Source organism: Lissotriton helveticus, chromosome 6 (assembly GCF_964261635.1).
Source record: "Lissotriton helveticus chromosome 6, aLisHel1.1, whole genome shotgun sequence".
Lineage (NCBI taxonomy): Eukaryota > Metazoa > Chordata > Amphibia > Caudata > Salamandridae > Lissotriton > Lissotriton helveticus.
Window position 1 is genome coordinate 1,469,523,200 of NC_136067.1, and position 19,795 is coordinate 1,469,542,994.

Here is a 19,795-nt window from a genome sequence, read left to right on the forward strand (position 1 = left end):
CCAGTCTCAAAAGAGGAAATCCTTGCATCAATACGGAAATAGAAACCGGAGAAATGCCCGGGGGGAGATGGGCTCCTGGCGGAGTTTTATCAGAAACATGCCCCCCTGCTGGTTGATCACCTACTAGAGGTGTTTAATGAAGCTCTCAGCCATAAGATATTACCGAACACCATGTCAGAGGCAGTAGTATCCATGCTCCTCAACCCAGATAGGGATCCCCTTTCACCGAGCTCATACAAACCGATCTCCCGCTTAAATATAGCGCTAAAATACTGAGTGGGATATTTACGTCTCGTTACCTTATATGTCCCGACTGATCCACTTAGACCGTTTGGCACATGTATGGCATGATCCAAGTTTAGGGAATGAAAATTTGGCGCTGTGCCTGTTGGACATCCAACAGGCTTTTGACTCAGTGCTGGAAAGGGTGGGAGTGGGAGGGTCCTTTTTACAATGGATGGCCAAAATATATAATAGACTGACAGCAAGGGGGCGCCTACGTGGTCAGGTCTTGGAACTTTTTGTACTACAAGGGGGTACCCAACAGGGATGCCCCTTGTCCGCGCTCCTGTGCGCCACTGCTCTGGAGCCTTTGGCAACTACCCTAAGAATGACAATGGAGAGGTGGGCGGTTCGACTGGGCGATACGCATCATGTGGTCTCTATGTATGCCGACAACAGGTTGGTATATTTGTGCCACCCTGAGGAAGCAGTACCAGTGCTCATTACAGAGTTGGAAAGGTTTGGTGCGAGATCAGGTCTGCATCTCAATCGGGGAAATCCAAATTACTCCCCATGGGGAACTTAATAGGGAAACAAGAGAATGAGATGCCAGATGTGGGAATGCAATGGGTAATAGATGGAGTAAGGTATTTGGAGATTGGATTAACGCATACAAGTAGGGCATATCTGTAAGACAATATAGGGAAGAGAGTGGAAAGGCATTAGAAAGTATGTTGCATTTTTGGATGAGCTCCCATTGTCTCTAATGGGTAAAGTAGCATTGACTAACATGGTTATTCTGCCGCATTGCTTCTACACCCTACAAAACTCTATATACAGAGTCTCTCAAAGGTATTTTTCTCAGCGTGAAAGCTTGATAGTGGATTTGATGTGGGGGCAAAAAAGGAAGAGGATAAAGTTGAGCACATTGCAGAGGGAATGGGGGCAGGGGGGTTTGGAGGTCCCGAGATTAGAACTCTATTATATGGCCGCACAACTCCAACACGCGGTGCACTGGTTTGATGAACAGGACAATTGGGAGCGTTGACTATTGGTGGGCACACATCGGGGGATTCCTCTACCGGAGCTCTTCATGCTGGGATCCAGAGTACCTCAGTCTTTCCTATATATAATAAGGCATGTTGTTTCTGTTTGGGAACTAGTAGTACAGAAGATAATCAAGAGCGCACCCTATGCCCTGGAGACACCGCTATGGGTGGTAAAACCTTTCAAATTGATAGGGCAAACAATGACCGTCAACAGGTGGAGGGAGGGGGGCTTTCAAACGATGGGGGATCTTTATATCGCTGAGCGGTTTATGACAAGAGGGGAAGCGGAGAATACATTTCAATTAGGTAGGGGGCAGTAGCTGCAATATGCAGAGATCTCTGCAATAGCCAGGGAACTATGGCCGTCCTTTCCGCAGGAGCCGCCGGTCACCACAATATTTCAGAGGATAAACACCATGGCAGGGGGACGGAGATTGGTTTCGCACTTATACAGAACACTCCGGGAAGATCTCCCCATTGATCCTCTTCCTATACATGCAAGATGGGATGATATATTGGATAGCCTCTTACAGTAACAGAATGGAAGAGAGTACATGAAGGGGTCAAACAGATAAGTTTTAACACAAGGTTCAAATAATACAATATAATGTAAGACATCAGGCATACCTGACTCCCTGGGTGCTTCACAAAATCTTCCTGGAACGTGCAGACTCTTGTCCCAGATGCAGGTATTCAGGGGCACACTTTGTCCATATGATATGGCATTGCCCCGAGTTTGCGGAATTTTGGGGAAAAGTGATAGACAACCTGCAGACTGTCACGGGAGGACAATACCAAACACTATCAAAGAGGTGGTGCTGGGGCTCCTTTCCGCACCAAAAAACAAAACACTTACTAGAAAATTCATTCAACTAGGCTTAGTATTAGCAAAAAGAAGAATAGCAATTTGGTGGTTAACTTCAGATCCCCCCATGGTTGAGAGATGGGCCAGGGATATGGAGGAGTGGGTCATCGGAGATTTAGCTCGAATGAAGAAAGTTAGGAAAGACGACAAATTTGAAGAGGATGCGAGGGCTTGGTATTTAATGATAAGAGATATAACCAAAGAAAAAGATCCCCCGGAGAGGGAGGTAGACCCATTACATCCCATTCAGGGTAGGAATGACGCCAGATAACAGCTCAGATAGGTGAGGTATATGTTAAAGAGATGGCTTTCCAGTTCCCAGTAAAACATAGCAACCCATGACCGGGGATGGGGGGGAGGAGTTTAAGGTTAATGTCATTTACAGTTGAAAACATGACAGTGACATTTGCAATCTATGTGATAAAAATGGGAAGATGAGAACAGAAGTAACCAATGTCATATGATAAGTGCAATTGTATCTTTGTCGAACGGAAATGAGCATTAATGTAATGTTTTGATATATCTATTCGGAAATGTACTGGTACCATGCAAATGTCAATAAAAATATATTAAACAAGGATACTTTCTTAATAATATAATTATGTTACAAAATACTTCATCATAGTTGGATAAGGCAGTCTTAATTGTACTTAGGATTGATGAAAAAACTTTTTTTAATGTCCATGGTTTGTAACAGAAATGGTGCAAAAATATTTTCCCAAAAACATTTGTGTGCTAAATAGAGATCCAGATTTGAAAACCAGTAGACTCTTTGTGCATCTAAAAAAGAGAAATTATGAGCTACATGAATCAAGCTATTTTGCATTCATAAACGGGCTGATTCGCAGAATCAGCCCATTAGCGGATGCTAAAATGGCTTTTTACATGAATCAAAACCAATTTAGCGATTTGGAAACCTGTTATCGAATTCTAAAATAGGTTTGCGATTCGCTATTAGGAAGGGGCGTTTTTGGGGTGTCCCGTCCTAATACCGAATCGCATCAGTTTGTAGGAATGTTTTGTGACCGAGATGAGGTAGCAAAACATTCGCATTTTACCACCTATTTCAAGTATGCGTAACCCATTTGCAAATGGGAAAGGGTCCCAGAGGGACCACTTCTCCTTTGTGAATGCATTTGTTAAGAGGAGGCAGTGGTCCAATGGACCACTGCCTACTCTTAAAAAATGAAAAGAAAACTTTACATTTTAAACAAAGATTGCTTTATTTAAAAGCAATCACAGAAATGCTGGTCTGCTGACCCCAGCAGGCCATCTTACCCATGATTTTAGCAATTCCTAGGAGGTTACAAATTGCGATCTACCTCATTAATATTAATAAAGTAGAGCGATTTGCGACCCTCTAGGAATTGCTATATGAAACTTTATGAGTTTCATACATTGTAAATTGTGATTACCTAATTGCGATTCTCAGAAATTCGCAATTAGGTATTCACAATTTACAATTTTGATACATGTAGCCCCAAATTTCTTGAAGTCAGGAAGGCCAAGTCCTCCTTCTAATTTAGAGGTTTACAATACTTTATATTTAATTCAGGGAATTTTGTATTTAAAATACATTTAGTAAAAATCCTATTTAGAATTTTAAAGAAGCTCATAGGGAAAGTATAGATATTTATGAAGATATTCACATTTTAATGGCCTCAACTGTTCCTCAACTTTACACATTCAATGAAGACTTTTTGTCAAATTTCTCTGTAATTTTAGATACTTATTGCAATTTAGGTTAACTGTTTTATTGTAATCAGAATATAAATAACACCAGATACATTCCAGGGAATATCAGTACCATGTAACACATCTGCAATATAGAATGCAATTAATTTAAAACATCATTTTTATTAATATTCAATGTACTCATGCATAACTATTAATAATATCTAGTATAACGAGTATAGTATATATTGGGTCTCTAATGAATAGCAAAACATCACCTTCAGATGCTTTAAGAACCGTATTGCTAATGATACCTTTGTTATCTATGGAATTGCAAAGGAGGCATAACAATGGTTAAATGGCTAACAAAAATAATTAACAGTATTAAAGACATCCTTGCCTTGTGCCTCCAAATAAATCAAAATACTTTTTTTAGCATCTAGAGCTAATAAAACTATTGTATACTTTATTTTATTTAACGAATTAGGAATATAACAAAGTAATCTAGCATTGTGAGATGATAACCTATCCTTCATGAAACCAGCTTGATCTGAGTGAATAATGTAATTTAGTATTAAAGAAAGTCTGGTTGCCAGAATTTTGACATACATTTGGCAATCTTGATTATTGAGAGTAATGGGACAATAATTTGGAACTAATGTATGGTCTTTACCTGGTTTAGGGAGAAAGACAATTGTTGCTTCTTTATAACAAGCTTCAACAGAAGCACCACAAGCAAAATTTTGAAATAGGTATGAGAGGACAGGGGATACCTGAGTAATGAAAAATTGATAAAACTCAGCTACCATCAAAAACAGGACATATTTTAGAATGTACAGATTTAATTGCAGTGGAAACTTCTTCAATAAACAATGAATTGAGAATATCCTTACCAGCTTGTATTGGTGATGGTAACTTGAAGTTAAGCAGAAATTAATCAATTACATTATCTGAAGCATATTGAGGTTTGCTGCATAAATTTGAATACAAGGTTTGACATTTTTTAGCAATTGCAGTGCAGACATAAGAAATTGACCATCAGCACATCTAATAGCAGGTGTCTGTTTTTGCCTTTTTTAATTTGTAAATAGTTAGAAAATGTGTGATTAGGGTTATTGCAACTAAATTGAAAATTACTTTTTTTTATTACAAATAAAAATACCTGCTCTTTTAATAAGGAGAATATTGTTTTCTTAACGAAGATTTCATAATTGTATTTTGTGTTGAATATCTTACGATAATAAAAAAAGCTTTTAAGGTTTGCTAATTTGTTGTTCTAATATATTGAATTTGGAATTGAATAATGTATTCTTGTGTGCCATTTAGAGATTCCAGCACCTTGGACATATGCTTTAAAAACATCCCAATGCATTCGGGACCTGGATTCCTGTATTTTTGGACATATCCCCACTGTGTGGAAAAAAGGTACTCAGCTCAGTTCTGCAGCTTAGACAGGTAAAGTTGAGGCCCTGTTTCGTTTAACTAAGCCTTGAAGGGCTGTAGTAGATCCTGTGCACATATTCCATCTGAATAAGGAGTAGTCTTATGAAGATCACCAAGTATCCTCAGAGCCATTTTTATCTCCAACCAATTACTCACATGCTCTCCATGCCACTAGAGTCAAGCTATCCTGACTGATGAGGGGTGAAATCCCGAAACCAGTCATAGGATGCTTGTTTCCTTTCCAGGGAAGACCTGGCTTGGCAGTTCGGGCTGGACTGTTCCCATGGGGCACAGGGTCAAGACTGATTTGCATATGGCTGAGTTCCAACTGGAATGGCATGGGGAGCAGAAAACGATGGATGAAGGCCCAGATCTCTGTATTGGGGTGAATGTATGACATTGTTCTGCATTCTGTCCATCAATTGCTCTTTTTGCATTTTTCACCCCGAGTGGGACGGGTATGCCCAGACGTGGGTCCTGTGCTCTCTTTGTCACTGAAGTCAAGCTTTGAAACTGGTCCTAGGTTGCTTGCTTCCAGTCCAGGGAGAACCTGGCTTGGCAGTTCGGGCTGGACTGTTTCCATTGGGCGCAGGGTCAAGACTGATTTACATATGGCTGATTTGCATTATCTACAGCAGTGGTCCTCAAACATTTTATTACTGCTGCCTCCCAGTGGAAAAAGAATCACTGGGACTCCCCTTCAAAAATTTTCACAATTATTCTATTAAACTGGCAATGTTTTAATGTCTAGACTTATTTATATATTGCAATTAAGTTCTGTTACCTTTTTAAAAATGCAATCAAATACATGATTGCCAAGCATACTATTCTGATCAGGCAGGCCTTACTAACGTGTAAAAGTATCTTTAGTGTGATAATTAGAAGATGGGGTTCTGAGGAGTATTTGCATTCCCTTACCTTTTGATACCTTCTCCCAGCCAGGATATAAATGCCAAAAGATGTTAGTGATGGCTCATTACAGAGCGGCTTATTGCTGCTCATTTTATTGAGCTGAAAACAAAGCAGTGTCATCAGCATAATGCTTCTTTAGGCCAGAGCCTAGCACCCCCCCTGGAATCTCTTTAGGCCCCCCTAGGGGAGCCCGCCCCCCAGTTTTAAGACCCCTGATCTACAGGGACAGCATCCTGCACCTGTCTATCATGCAGTGTTCCCAGAAGAAAAGGAATATTGGCGAGTATTGTGTGGTAAAGTCTGGATATGTCTTTGCTCCTTACAGCTGACTGTGTAACTTGTGCCCCTAGAGGATTATGGTTAAGGAGTTTGAAAAGGGTGCCTTTGTGTGTTTACAGAGCATGGTGCAATTGCAGATAGCAGTTGAATCGTGTGTGATGCATGCTCTATGTCTCCATCAGAGACAAGAAAGGTCAGATGCGTATCCCCTCCCAAATGTTTCACAGCCTGGAGAAGTCATTGAGGTCCCATGCTCTAAAGCCAGGTAATGTAATTTTGTGTTACAACCATGAGCCATCCCACAGTGGTGTTTCTGCTATCAGAACTCTACATTATTAGCTTGATGCCACTAGGCCTGTAGTGTTGTTCCTATATTCCCAATAGGCTATGTGCATTGAAATAATATATCCTATAGATTTGACGTAGGTCTTAGGTCGACTAGGTCTCTATCGAATATATTAGACTTAATTGTGAGTACCTGATAACTCAGAGGTCACTAGAAACTTTCTCAAATACACAAGAAGGGATTAGTTTCTGACAACCGCATAAACATGACAACTTTGTTTCCCCAAGAATAAAACTGATCTTCAGAGTCGTGGAAACAATAGATAGATATTTTACTCAGTCAATTGTGCATGGTTCGTTTCATCAGAGGTGCAGAGAAATAGAGAGACAGGCGTTTTCAATAAAAAGGGTTTATTGAACCGTCTTCTTTCTCAAGCTAGTAAAGTGAACTGCTACAACCATAATACTGGTAGCAAAGTATAATGCGTACAGCAAGAAGAGTATTATAAAGTAATACTGTTAAAGCATTGTATGGTTTCTAAACCATAGATAAATACATACATAAATAACAAAGCCTAAAAGTACTCAACTGGTGCTTCTAAAATAGGCCTACCCCAATGTACCAGACCTAAGTCTAGTACGTGGGAAGAAGTAAGTGAGGTGTAGCATAGGTTTAGTTTTCTTTGCCAAGAATCTATCCAAGATTTCTCTTAGGGTCTAATCAGCTCCGTACCTTGGTTTCAGAATGAAGGAGGTCTGGTTTCTCTGTCTAGGGACTCGATTTCCCAACACCCCGCGAGGGGAGCTAGGAAACACTGTAGCTGGATTCTCAGCGAGAAAAAGAACAGCTTCTCGATCAGTGCGTCAGCTGAAGGGTCGGCTTTTTTCGGCACTTGCTGTAGCAACTGTGTCGGGCATATAGATAGTCGAGCTGCTCCAAACCACCATGTGTTTGCTAGGGCAAGTGTAGGCATATTTATACCTTGAAGCTGCCTAGTTTGACAGACATAATAACGTCATGAAAGAACCCCAAGGGAATTGTAGTTCTTTGAAAACTCCATGAATTCTTGGACAAATCACTATTCAAGCAAGGGGATGTCCCTGACTGCTGAAGCCGAGTTTTCCAAGAAATCGTTGTAGCTTTTTGGAACGAGTCATGCCTTTATTTGGACTGCATGGGTTATGTCTAAATATGGTTATGATTTCTATGCCTATATAAGGGCAATGTGAATTGTACCTATATAAGTGCATGCATCAGAAAATTACGCTTGGTCCTAAAATGCTACACAACATGCCAGGGTTGTTCTGGTTGTCAGGGGGGGGATAGAAGAACGTATGCGCCCCATATACGAGGTGTAGGAGACTGTGCGGTTCTATGCACTCTAGCTCCCATACCACCACGGGGTTGTCACTGTCAGAGACTAGCCAGTCATTCAAAGAGAGTATATGGTTCAGCTAATTATAGAGTTGTATGTCTGCTAATGCCAGAGCTTCCTCAAAAGGTGAAAAGACACATTTACTATATGCTATTAGAGGTTGATTGCTGGTTCATAGGAACTTTTGCATTGTCGCTCAGAGTGTTTGGAAAAAGGTTTGCAGTCGGTCATATGGGAAGTTCAGCAGGGTATAGAGGAGTTGAGGAAGGAAGATCGTACAGACTTCTTTGCAGAGAATTCAGAGAATACAGAATATCCAGAACATGTAACCATGGAAGCTCTTGACTTGGTGGCAGTGGGTGAGCGGGCTGACAGTGCTGAGCCTGCACAGAAAGGTGACAATTTATATGAATCTGCAGGGTTACTGGCTACTTTGGTCAAGAATAGTATTGAGGTTAAGAATATAAATGGCAATGGTAAGGTTTGCATGAGTACAGTTTTAACTGAAGGGGTCTCTGCCACTGTACCTGTAGACCAAGCTTTGGATTATAATCTAAAGCAAGCTTCACAGTATTGTGAGACGGTGCATGAATCTCCCGAGGAGGAAAAGTTCTATTCGCCTAACGATGACTCTGAGTCTCCTGCCCTCACTGACTTCAATACTTCGGAAGAAACGGACTCTGAGGAGTCTTCTACCGTGCAAAAAGGCTGTTGTCGCGAGGCAGCACTCCAAAAAGGAAGAATAAGATCTAGAGGAAGTCCGGCTCAGACAGATGCGGCAGCGGCAAGAAAATTGGAGTGGGACTACACAGCTAGTAGCATGGTTTATGAGAATGATGGGTAAGCGGAATTAGGCGGTCCGGCTGCACCTCCTGGATCCTCAGTCCCACCCTCACTGGATTTAGTATATTCTACTTTAAAACAAATGGAGGGAGAAGCCAGAATGGAAAGTAGAAGATCGCTTCAAGCAACTAAAAAATTGCAGGCCTCCATCCGTAAAGTTAATAAACTCTGCACAGAAATGACCGAGAGGGTCACACATGGGGAGGACAGAACTGTGGCACTGGAAGAAGTCGATAAATTACAGGAATTTAAGGAACAGCAGGAAAAGCAGGCAATGGACATTTGCTGGAAACTTGAGGTTTGCGAGAACCGGCAACCGAGAAACAATGTTCGCTTACAGGGGGTTGCCGAAAATGCGGAAGGGGGCAATATAGTATCCTCTGTGGTGTCCTTGCTAAAGGGAGCTTTTTCAGACCTTGTCCATTGGAATTGAGTTATGGAGGTCCAACGGTCCATCAATTTCCACAGGTGCAGAGGAGGAATAATTCAACTAGGCAGGATGAGCACCTGAGAGCACTCCTGATCTATTTTGGAAATTTTCTTCTTAGACAAGCCATAATAGAGAAGGCAAGACCTGACGCCAAGAGGACTTTTGATGGGCATACTTTTTTCACACCTCCCGATTTTTGCCATGCTACAGTGGAGCGCAGATGGAGACTCCGACAGTTGATAACTGTATTTCAGGGGTTGGGCTGTGAAGCGTTCCTGCTATTTCCTGCCCACCTTAAAGTTATAACTAACGGGCAGATTCAAATGTTTCCTTCTGAAGTGAAGGCTCAAGAATTTTTTACGGAGCTGAAGGAGGCAAAAGGGGGGGGTGATGCAACCCGCTAAGCTACATGGGGCTTGATAATAGTCTAATTGAATTATTGACTAACGTTTTGGTATACAGCATCTTTACGTATTACTATTGTTGTTTTTCACAAAGCTGAGTGGGGGGGTGGCTTGGTGGTGGTGGTATGTTTGAGGCTAGAGGTAGAGAAGAGTTTGCGGTAACTTGAGATGTGAGATTGGTAGCCACACATAGGTCATGATTGACCTATTTGCCTGCATGGGTTGAAGGGGGGTTGCGGGTGTGGAGGGGCCTGGTTCTGGGGGAGTTAGGGTTTTCGGGGGGTAGGTCACAGCACAACGTATGTGGACATTTTTGGTTAAAAGTTTCAGGAAATTCAGAGTATGGTTCTTTTGCAAAAGGAAAGGGGAGGAGGTGATGGTATCTAAAAAAGGCAAGCAAAATAAATATTAAATTAATGCAGAGAGGAAACTATCTCAAATTGTTTTATGGCTTCTTTGAATCTTAAGATCATGTCAATTAATTTTTGTGGGCTTAATGATCAAGCAAAACGACAAAGGCCTGCAATAATATTGAAAACACAGTGAGCTGACATATTATGTGTACAGAAGACCCATATAGAGGGTACCAGAGCTGGGATCTTAGAACAATTAGGTTTTAGACAACTGGTGGCCACAAAGCAAGCTACTAGAACCAGAGGGGTAGCTATCCTCACCCGTAGGAAAGATATAACAGCTAAAGGAATACTGTCAGATAGATGGAAACTCTTCAGCTTTAGTTTATTTCGGCAAAAGAGAGAGGCTCAACATGAAGAAATGCTCCATAAAATCTTAGCTAGAATTGAAGAGGAGCTGGCTACAGCGGTAAAAATAGGCTTAGTCAGTAATGATATTTTTCATCGGCTTGCGTGGGCTAAGGTAGGATTTGGAGAAAGGGCTGCTGCAAAGTCCTCAGAATGCTTTTTAGCGAAAAAAGAGCAATGCCATGAATTTAGTGAGCAGGTAGGTCATACATTGGCAGTCAGAGTTCGACAAAGGTGTGCCACAAACAAGATAAGTTAGATTACAGATGAGTTTGGAAATTTAGTCACAGATCCCTCCGGGATCCAGGAAGTGTTTCGGCAATTCTATCATCGACTATACAGGGAGGAATCTCAGGATTCACAGAATTTATCTCAGGATTAACTCAATAGCATACCTTTGCAGATCATTGAAACAGAGGATAGTGAAAAGCTGGAGGTAATTCTGACGCAGGATGAGATTTATGGTGCGCTGAGAAATCTCCCTTCTGGCAAGGCCACCGGACCTTATCAGATCCCGTTGGAGTTTTATAAGGTCTTTCTGGATCAAATCGGATCTGACCTGGTTGAAACGATACACTGTGCACAATCAGGGAGTCGGTTCCCGCCTCTTGGGCAGGCGCTGATATTATAATATTTTTTTTAAAAAGTAAGACACCCCGGGAGCCTGGATCATACCGGCCAATTACGCTTATAAATAGTGATGCAAATATTTTCTCAATAGCCTTGGCGACCAGATTAAACACTATTATTGCCAAAACCATCCAACGTGACAGCATAGGTTTATACCCGGAACGCAGCAGAAGTCTCAGGGGACCCTATGGCTTTGCTGCTTTTGGACACAGAAAAAGCCTTTGATAGGGTCTCCTGGGATTATTTACGGGAGGCACTGAAATGGTTTGGAAATGGTCTGGGGTTTATTAAAGCCATTCGAGCTATGTATAATGTACCAACAGCTTGTTTAAGAATAAATGGGAAATACACTACATCCTTTGAGATCAAACGGGGCACCCGGCAGCGTTGCCCATGCTCGCCCCTGCTATTCGCCATATATATCGACCCTTTAATTCTGCTCCTAGAGGTTTGTCAGGAAATCAAGCCAATGATTTATCACGGTATTGCAACAAAAGTCCTTGCATACGCCGATGATGTCGCCTTAGTTCCTCCCAATCCATTAGCAGCAATAGTGGCAGATGAGGAGATTGCTTTAATATTTGGTAGGATCTCTGGATACGCCCTAAATAAATAGAAGACCCAGATAGTCATTAACCGGGGATTAGCCTTTCCGATTCATGCGTGACAAACTCACGGTTTATCTGGCTATTTCTATATCCTCTGATCTGAATGCGCTGGTGGCAATAAATATTGATCCTATAATCCGGAAGGCTAAGAAAGATTTTGATAAATTTCATAATTTACACTTGTCTTTGGTCGGCCGCTGTAACGTGGTTAAAATTGTATTTTTAATTAGAATTTGGAAAGCAATGGTTTGCTGCACCAGAAAGTCTGGTTAATTGATTTGTTTGGGCACATGGCAAAACAAGGAGAGCCTTCTGTTATATGACACTGCCTTCTGCAAGAGGTGGTTGGGCACTTCCAGACTTTAAATTTTATTATTGGGCTGTGGCTCTCCAATTTAGGTGGCTGCTGTTTGGTGGGCAATCAGTATATCTAAGTGCCGAGGATAGGTTGCCAGATGTTCATAGGTTATTGGAACTGCTTCATGAAATTTAGTGAGCCGAGTTATTTTAAAAGAACAAAGTTTAAAACTATGTTGGTAGCTTTTAAAATCTGTGCTGCCCTTAAGAAGAAGACGGGTTTGGACAGAATGAACTCTTATACCCAGCTGTCTGGCAATCCCACGCTCTCAGAATTTCTTTCCGATCACATTATGGCAGAATGGGCAGGGCGTGGCCATGCGAAAGTGGGGGATTTGATGGGCTCTGAGAGAATGCTCCAATTTAAGGATATCCAGGACAAATTCGGGATAAGCTCTAAGAATTTCTTTAAATATCTCCAGATTAGAAGCTTCCTGGGCAAAAAGCTCGGTGGGCTTAACAGCTTTGGTGAAAATAAAGTCATAGATGCTATAAGAAGCAGCAAGGGTTGTAATATAAAAGGAATTTATTGTGAACTTACATCACTTAAGCACGATGACTTAGAAAAGCACGGTGAAAAATGGAAATATAGGCTGGGCACTGATCTGGATAATTTACTTGAGTCTTTAGAGCCGGAGCGGACAGTGTTATGTTCTGCTGGGCTTCAGGCTCAGCATTACAAGACGATTTTTTCACTCTACTATACCCCGGCAAAGATAGCACAGTGGGGAGGACAGGTGGGAATTAGGTGTTCATGGTGCTACCTATTAAATGCATATTTAGTCCATATGTTTTCCACCTGCCCGCGGCTTGATCAATTAAAATTTTCAATTACGGCTTTCTGTGAACACACCTTGGATATTAACCCCTCCCCTGCTGGTGACGGAACCACTCCGTCATCAGCTGCGGTCACGCTGTGCTGATGACGGAGCGGTTCCATCATGGCCCGCTCGGCGCGCCTGCGCGGCGCGAATTCAGCGCCTGCGCTGGACGTTCCATTGAGCGGGCGGGGCCGTGACGGAACCGCTCCGTCATGAGCACAGCTCAACCGCGGCTGGTGACGGAGCGGTTCCGTCACCAGCATGCGGCCGCCGGGCGGCTGCCCCGCCCCCTTAGCACTGCGGCGGAATAGCCGCCGCAGTTAAGGGGTTAAAATTAAGCTAACCCCAACCCTAATGCTCCTTGGGGTTGACAACATCCAGGGGCAAGCCTCAAATTTTTGCTTTTTGTTTCTTGCTATGGCAGTTCTCCAAATATGTGTTGCTGCAGCCTGGCTTGATCAAGCAACCCAAACTTTTCAACTTTGGCTAGCTAGGTTACTAGTGATGTTTAACCTGGAGAGGGGAAGTTACGAGAGGAGGGGTAAAAGAGGAAACATTTTGGGTAAATGTATCTGGGACCCTATCTATAATTGGAAGAAATCGCAAATCCAAACTGGGTCTTGATTTTGTTGTGGTGTTTTCCCTCTGTTAATATATTTGTTTGCCAGAATGTTATCGTAAAGGATATTTGTCAGAATTCCTTCTCAATTGTGGTTAACTCTTAGCTTTCTGACTTGACTAGATTTTTTGTTTTTCTTTCCCTTCCCTCTGAGAGTTTACTCAAATTGTATGTCGGGAAAATTTTTTATTTAATTTTGAAAACCTTGGATGAAAAAACTGAAATTATTAATCCTTATACATGAATGAATTGCATATGTATGATTGATGCTGTTTATAATTAAAAAAAATTGCAATACAAATATATATATATAAAAAAGAAATTGATAAAGCTCATTGTGTGCCCTCATATCATGAACCCAATGAAACTAAACAAAGACAAGTCACATTTAAAGTCCTGCGTTATCATTACCTCATACTAATACATAAAGCATTCAAAGACATTCCAACTTTAATGGTGTAAAGGAACAAAATATATATTCAGTAAGACTTTGCAAAGGAAATGGTAAATTTGTGTAAGCAATTTTTTACCCCAGGGTCAAAGAGGCTGGTTACAAATATAGACTTTTTGATCTTCAGTCATGAGGATATGATAAAAATAAGTTTCCAAATACTTCACTTCACATGCAGATCTAGTTACTTATGGGAATCTATGTGCTCTACTCTCTATGGATACTCAACCCTTTACAAATAGTATATGATACTTTCCTGTTACTTAATCATTGTTCTTTCCTTTCTGTATGCAAGTGCCATGGTGCCGACCCTCCCTCTTGGATTATACCTTTGTTTCCCCACTGTTTCAATTAGTGTATTTTCCTCTTATGGCTTATATATGTCTTGTTTCTCTTGCATGTTTTCTTTGTCATTTTATATGGGCTACCTATTTGGTGCTTCAATGTATACGTATACTATTGTGTGACATTCCATATACTAATATAACACACCATAAGTATAGCTTATAGATATAATTTCAAAATTGCTTTCTTAAATGTTAAACGATAAAGCCACCCAGTAAAATGAAAGAATACTTTCACAAATGCAAATTACATATATGTTTTCTAGAAGAGACGCATAGATGTTAACATCTTATCATAGATGACAACAAATTGGTTTAGTACTACCATGTCTTCACAAGCACAAGGGTGCTAAATGGTGTGACTATACTTTTTCCTCTTAAATGACTTCACTTTTCTAAATCCCAAAATGATTCTGAAAGGTGTTATGTCTATGTGCAAATTCATATTGATAAATGCTCTCTTCACTTGTTTAATATTTATGCTTCTACCCAAGGTGATCCCAATTTTTGGAAGTCAATTGCTTCATAAGTAGTTAATATTGGGAATAAACCTCACATTATAGGTGGAGATTTCAAATTGATCTTAGATCCACTGCTGGATATGGGGTAGCTAATTTTCTGATTACGTCCATTCGATTCAGACAAAATAGATTGCGGACAACTCTGACCCTGAACCATGTGGTACTATGATTTATTGAACAATTATTTGGTTAAAAATCTCTTTTTTTCATTCTGGTAACATTTTAACCATTAGTAAAAACTAATTATGAACTACGTAAACTTTACACATTTCTCCCTGGCACTTAGCACTTTGTATATAGAACTGTAATAATCCTACAATTTACTAAATTTTGTAGGATTTGCACACTTTGCTATGGCTGTAAAAATGGTTGCTTTTAACTTTGATCTGCTTTGAAGATGTGTACATTGAATTCATGTTTTATCCTTGTTTTAAAAAATTTAAATATAAGTTTTAAAATTGTTTGTCTAATCACCTGTGTTTGTATGATCAAAAATGGATCTATAGCATACTTTTATGATTTTAAAATAATTTCAAAATAATCGAATAAAGTGCATTTGACTCTGACACTGCTGGATATAGTTTCTGCAGCTAAATTTCAACCTATTAAGTCATATGCTCTATTACAAGTATTTTTAGCTAGTTTTAAATAATTGATCAGTGGAGGCTTACATATCCCACTACTAAAGATTTTACTTTATTTTTCAATGCTCATTTTACATATTTACACATTGATTTACTTTCTTGAAGGAACTGCCATACGATTTCAGATTGCACAATAGTGCCCATAACTATTTTGGATCACACCTTAATTCTCTCTAACCTTAAATGAAATTCCTAAATGTGCCCCTATATGGAGAATGAATACTGATATTGTATTAGCTTTGACATCTTCGAGGTGTGTTCATGAGATTCAGATACTCAAAATCAATAAGCCCTCTTTGCACTTTGCCAAAAAGGTGTTCACATTGGGAACGAATCTGAAATTCGTGCCAAAGCTACCATCTGAATTTCACCTGAACTGATGATCCTCCAATATGTTTTTTACAGTTTGCCTTTGGTGGCAGTGAACACTCCACTATTGTTGTATACAGTTGCTTGAAATTCTACATTGAGAGGTCTAAAGAGACCAAAACCACAGTTCAGGCAAATTGACACCAGGCACGATAGACAGAATCTGAATTGAACAAATGATTGTTTAGAGGAGGAGCAGTTCTGCAACCTCTTTAGGTAAAGGTCACCCCTGATTTGAAGAGATGGACCTTACACCAAGCACAATTCTTGATCAGTTGGAAAGGAGGGATAGCAACACTATAGAATAATAAGGCCTACCTTTTGACCCTTACACTACCTATGAACCACTTGGAAGTGAATACACCATGACACAACTACTCCACAACCTCTCTTAATAAAATAATTCCAGGCCCGAATGGTACAACTGGACTGAATATCATTCATGTCAGCCCTTGACATCCACTGTGAAATTCAATATATAACACTTGCTGTGAAAAAGTCTAACCTTTGTTGTCTATAGATTCACTAGTAATTAGTCCCTTGTACAACTTGGGCAATTTATTGCAGTTCTATTTATGAGAGAGCAGCACAGTTTCACAACTAGAAATCGTCAAATTATCAAACTAGAGACAAGAAATGAGCTCCACTAAAAAGTTCACAAGCTTACCCACATATTCAACCGTGTCTCTGCTCATCAGTTTCAACAGATCCAAATCATTTTTAACAGATACTGTTATTTTAATTGTGGTTTAATAATAAACCATATAACATTTCAAGAACGATTTACAAATTAAAGCATACATAATTACTCAAGCATTTAACAATATAAAGACACTTACTAAGGATTTGAGTAATATAATTTCATGAGTATTAATAACAATATGATATCGATGATTCAGCCCTCAATTTTCTCCGAATTTTATATTTTTCAGTGCACTTGAACTGAGAAAAATAATGTGTTTTTCAAGGGTGCATGATATGACAAACTGGCACCAACCAATAAAATCAGTATATCTTACTGCCTCTTGGGATATAGCAGCAGGCGGTCATGCGGGGAATCTGACTGCAAAACATGATTCCTTTCCACTGCATCTCTGGGTAGATGTAATGGGTAAAATTGTAACTCCAGCATACATTGAAGAAAGCAGTGATGTGATAAAATGGTCTATTCATGAAATGAGACAAATCAGCAAATATTTAATTTAGGCAGAAGTCGCTAGATCAGAAAATATCTTCAAACCTCCAGTTAGCAACTGCATTGACATGTAAATGGGTCAATGTAAAATACTAACCTGAATATAATGATCGTACCTAAAGGGAATTTAAATATAGCTCTAGTCAGATGAGGTCCATCGGGTTGCATGTCTTTTTCCAAGAAAGCACCTCCAAACAGGAACTAATGTATTTTGTGTTGCTGACTACTGAAAAATGCAGATCTCGTTATGAGATCAACGTGGTCCCTGAACTTGCCTTTGAATCTACATATACTACTAGATAAAATGTGGTGGGAACCAACTTTGGCAACCAGTAAAGGAGTTCAAGATAATTACTTATTAGAGACATCTATTTTCTATGTAGCGTCAGGTAATTAAGTCACTATTGCATATCAATTTTCCCTAATCCGAGACTAATGCAACCTCAGCTTTAGCATGACTGATCATAATGGTTAACTAAGTTGTTCAGAGATGCATGGATTGACAATGCTTTTATGTTCCGTTGTAGACTTTTATTTGTAAGATCAATAATGGGTAGGACATCAGCATAGCAGAGAATGTTGTGAGAACATATGTGAGGCAAATTTAATTGGACTGGGAAAAATTCATCTTTAAGATTACTCAGATTTAAATTGACGAGGAAAAGGTGTAAAACGTACTCAATTTTTATAAGGAAATCTATTACCATTAGCTAGACCCTTGTGATAGTTACCAATGTTTTATTGATGAGTATACAAACAGCAGTAAAGAAAGTGTGCAGTGCATCCCAGCAACTTGGTACAATGTGCCATCTCTCAAACCTGTTAAATGCCTCAGAGGAAGTCGATAGATGCACATTGAGCTATTAGAGCTTTGCGCACAAAGTAGACCTGTACAAGACCATTTTGATTAAAAAAATCACGGGATTTCAAATGACAAAATAATTTTACAAAATATTAAACCCCTTTTGCAATTAAGAAACACCTAAAAATGATTAATTTGGTAGATTGTTCTGTGACCCCAAGCTACTGGCTATATTGTGATGCACCTATGGGAATATAGGTTGCATCATGAAATAAATGGCAAGGCACAAATAATCATTGTGCACAATTTGCTCACACTATTTGCTTGCATCTTTTATCTCATCTAGGCATAGATGCATCAAGCTAGAAACCGGTCGCAAAAAGGGCAGATTCTCAGAATCTGCCCCTTTGCGACCGGTATTTCTGCATTTGGGATGCATCATCCCAAATGCAAAAATCACAATTTAAGAAATCGCAAAATTGCGATTACTTAAATTGCGATTGCATGTAAGGAATCTCAAATTGAGATTACTTAAATGCTATGCATTAAAGTAACAAAATTAGCGATTTCGCTAATAGGGGGAGCAAATTACCATTAAGTTGAACTTCATGGTAATTTGCAAAAACTTTTTTTTAAAAACTAAAGTGCATTTTTCAAAGTTCCATTTTACACACAAACATGCCCTTAGGGCACGTGTGTGTGCAAGATGTACCCATATGCAGATTTCAGGGGTGCAACAGGGTGTCCTTTTGACATCCTGGCACCCATGAATTTGCAATCTCAATTTGCGACTCTCTAATTGAGAATCGCAAATTGAGAAAGTCTTCCCATTCATTCCTATGGGCCTCTAGGCCCATAGGAATGAATGGGGAGATATTCCTTAATTGTGACTCGCAATTTGCGGGTCGCAATTAAGGAATTTGAAGAATTCGCTATTTTTTTAGCGAGTTCTTCATGCATAGCCTTTTGCTATTCCTTATTAGCGAATCCTTATTTTTCGCTAATAAGGAATCGCAAAATGGATGCTTGATGAATCTGTAGGCTAGTCCCTATTGTTGATATGGTGTCATATCTTTCAAGTTTAGGAAGTAAGATGTCCAAAGAATATGCTTGTAATAATTTCAGCGTGAGGGCCTACCATTGCTAAAAGACAATATTTTAGGGATTGTACTTTATGACTGGATTAAGTTCAGTGGTTTCTAGAATCTTCCTTTAGAAAATATACATGTAACCTAGTCACTGCATTGTAGTGAACACATCCACTTCCCTTGCTCTGAATGGTCTGCAGTCGACATCCTAAATATCAGCACCATGTTGTTATTCTACAGTGTTCAAGGCCCTGAATGGGTCTCTTGGAGTTGCTAATCACTCGATAACAGAGGGTCCACGTGAGCTACCAACCACCATTATCCAACAGCACTTACTATGAACCCCACACTTCCAGCCATACTTTTTCATGGAAAGTGTACACTTACCATGTTGGATATCTTTCATGTCCAAATGAAGGCTTGACATCAATATCCCCACTGCTTGTGATCGTTTATTGCTCAGTAGCTTGACAACCTGTGCAAAGAAAGAATACATTAGTGTAAATATGAACACTATGAGGCCGATTTATTTTTCTGGCGGATGAAGCATTATCCCTGGGTCTGGCAGAGGACTTCACCTTTGCCAGGCCGAGACTACTCTGCCCACAAGATTTATAAAAGATCGCCTAACTGGCGGTCATTCAAAAAGGCATTGACAAGGACTACCATCATGCGGTTCTTGTCACTGCATTTTACTGTTTGCTACAGGGCTGCTTGAGACACAGGCCTGCAGCCAACAGTATTCTTTTCTTCTTTTCAAAAATGAAATCCCAAAATTAGTTTTTCTACTTGAAAAGAAGAAA

General features: G+C 40.0%; 1 protein-coding gene across 1 annotated transcript in view; it reads right to left on the reverse strand.

Moving 5' to 3' along the window:
• LOC144762748 (uncharacterized) overlaps positions 1–19,795 on the reverse strand; it is a 712,524-nt gene that overhangs the window by 368,848 nt on the left and 323,881 nt on the right. The window contains exon 10 of the mRNA XM_078648000.1: positions 19,380–19,467. Coding sequence (XP_078504126.1) covers positions 19,380–19,467 — 88 coding nt within the window. The remainder of the gene's footprint in view (positions 1–19,379; positions 19,468–19,795) is intronic.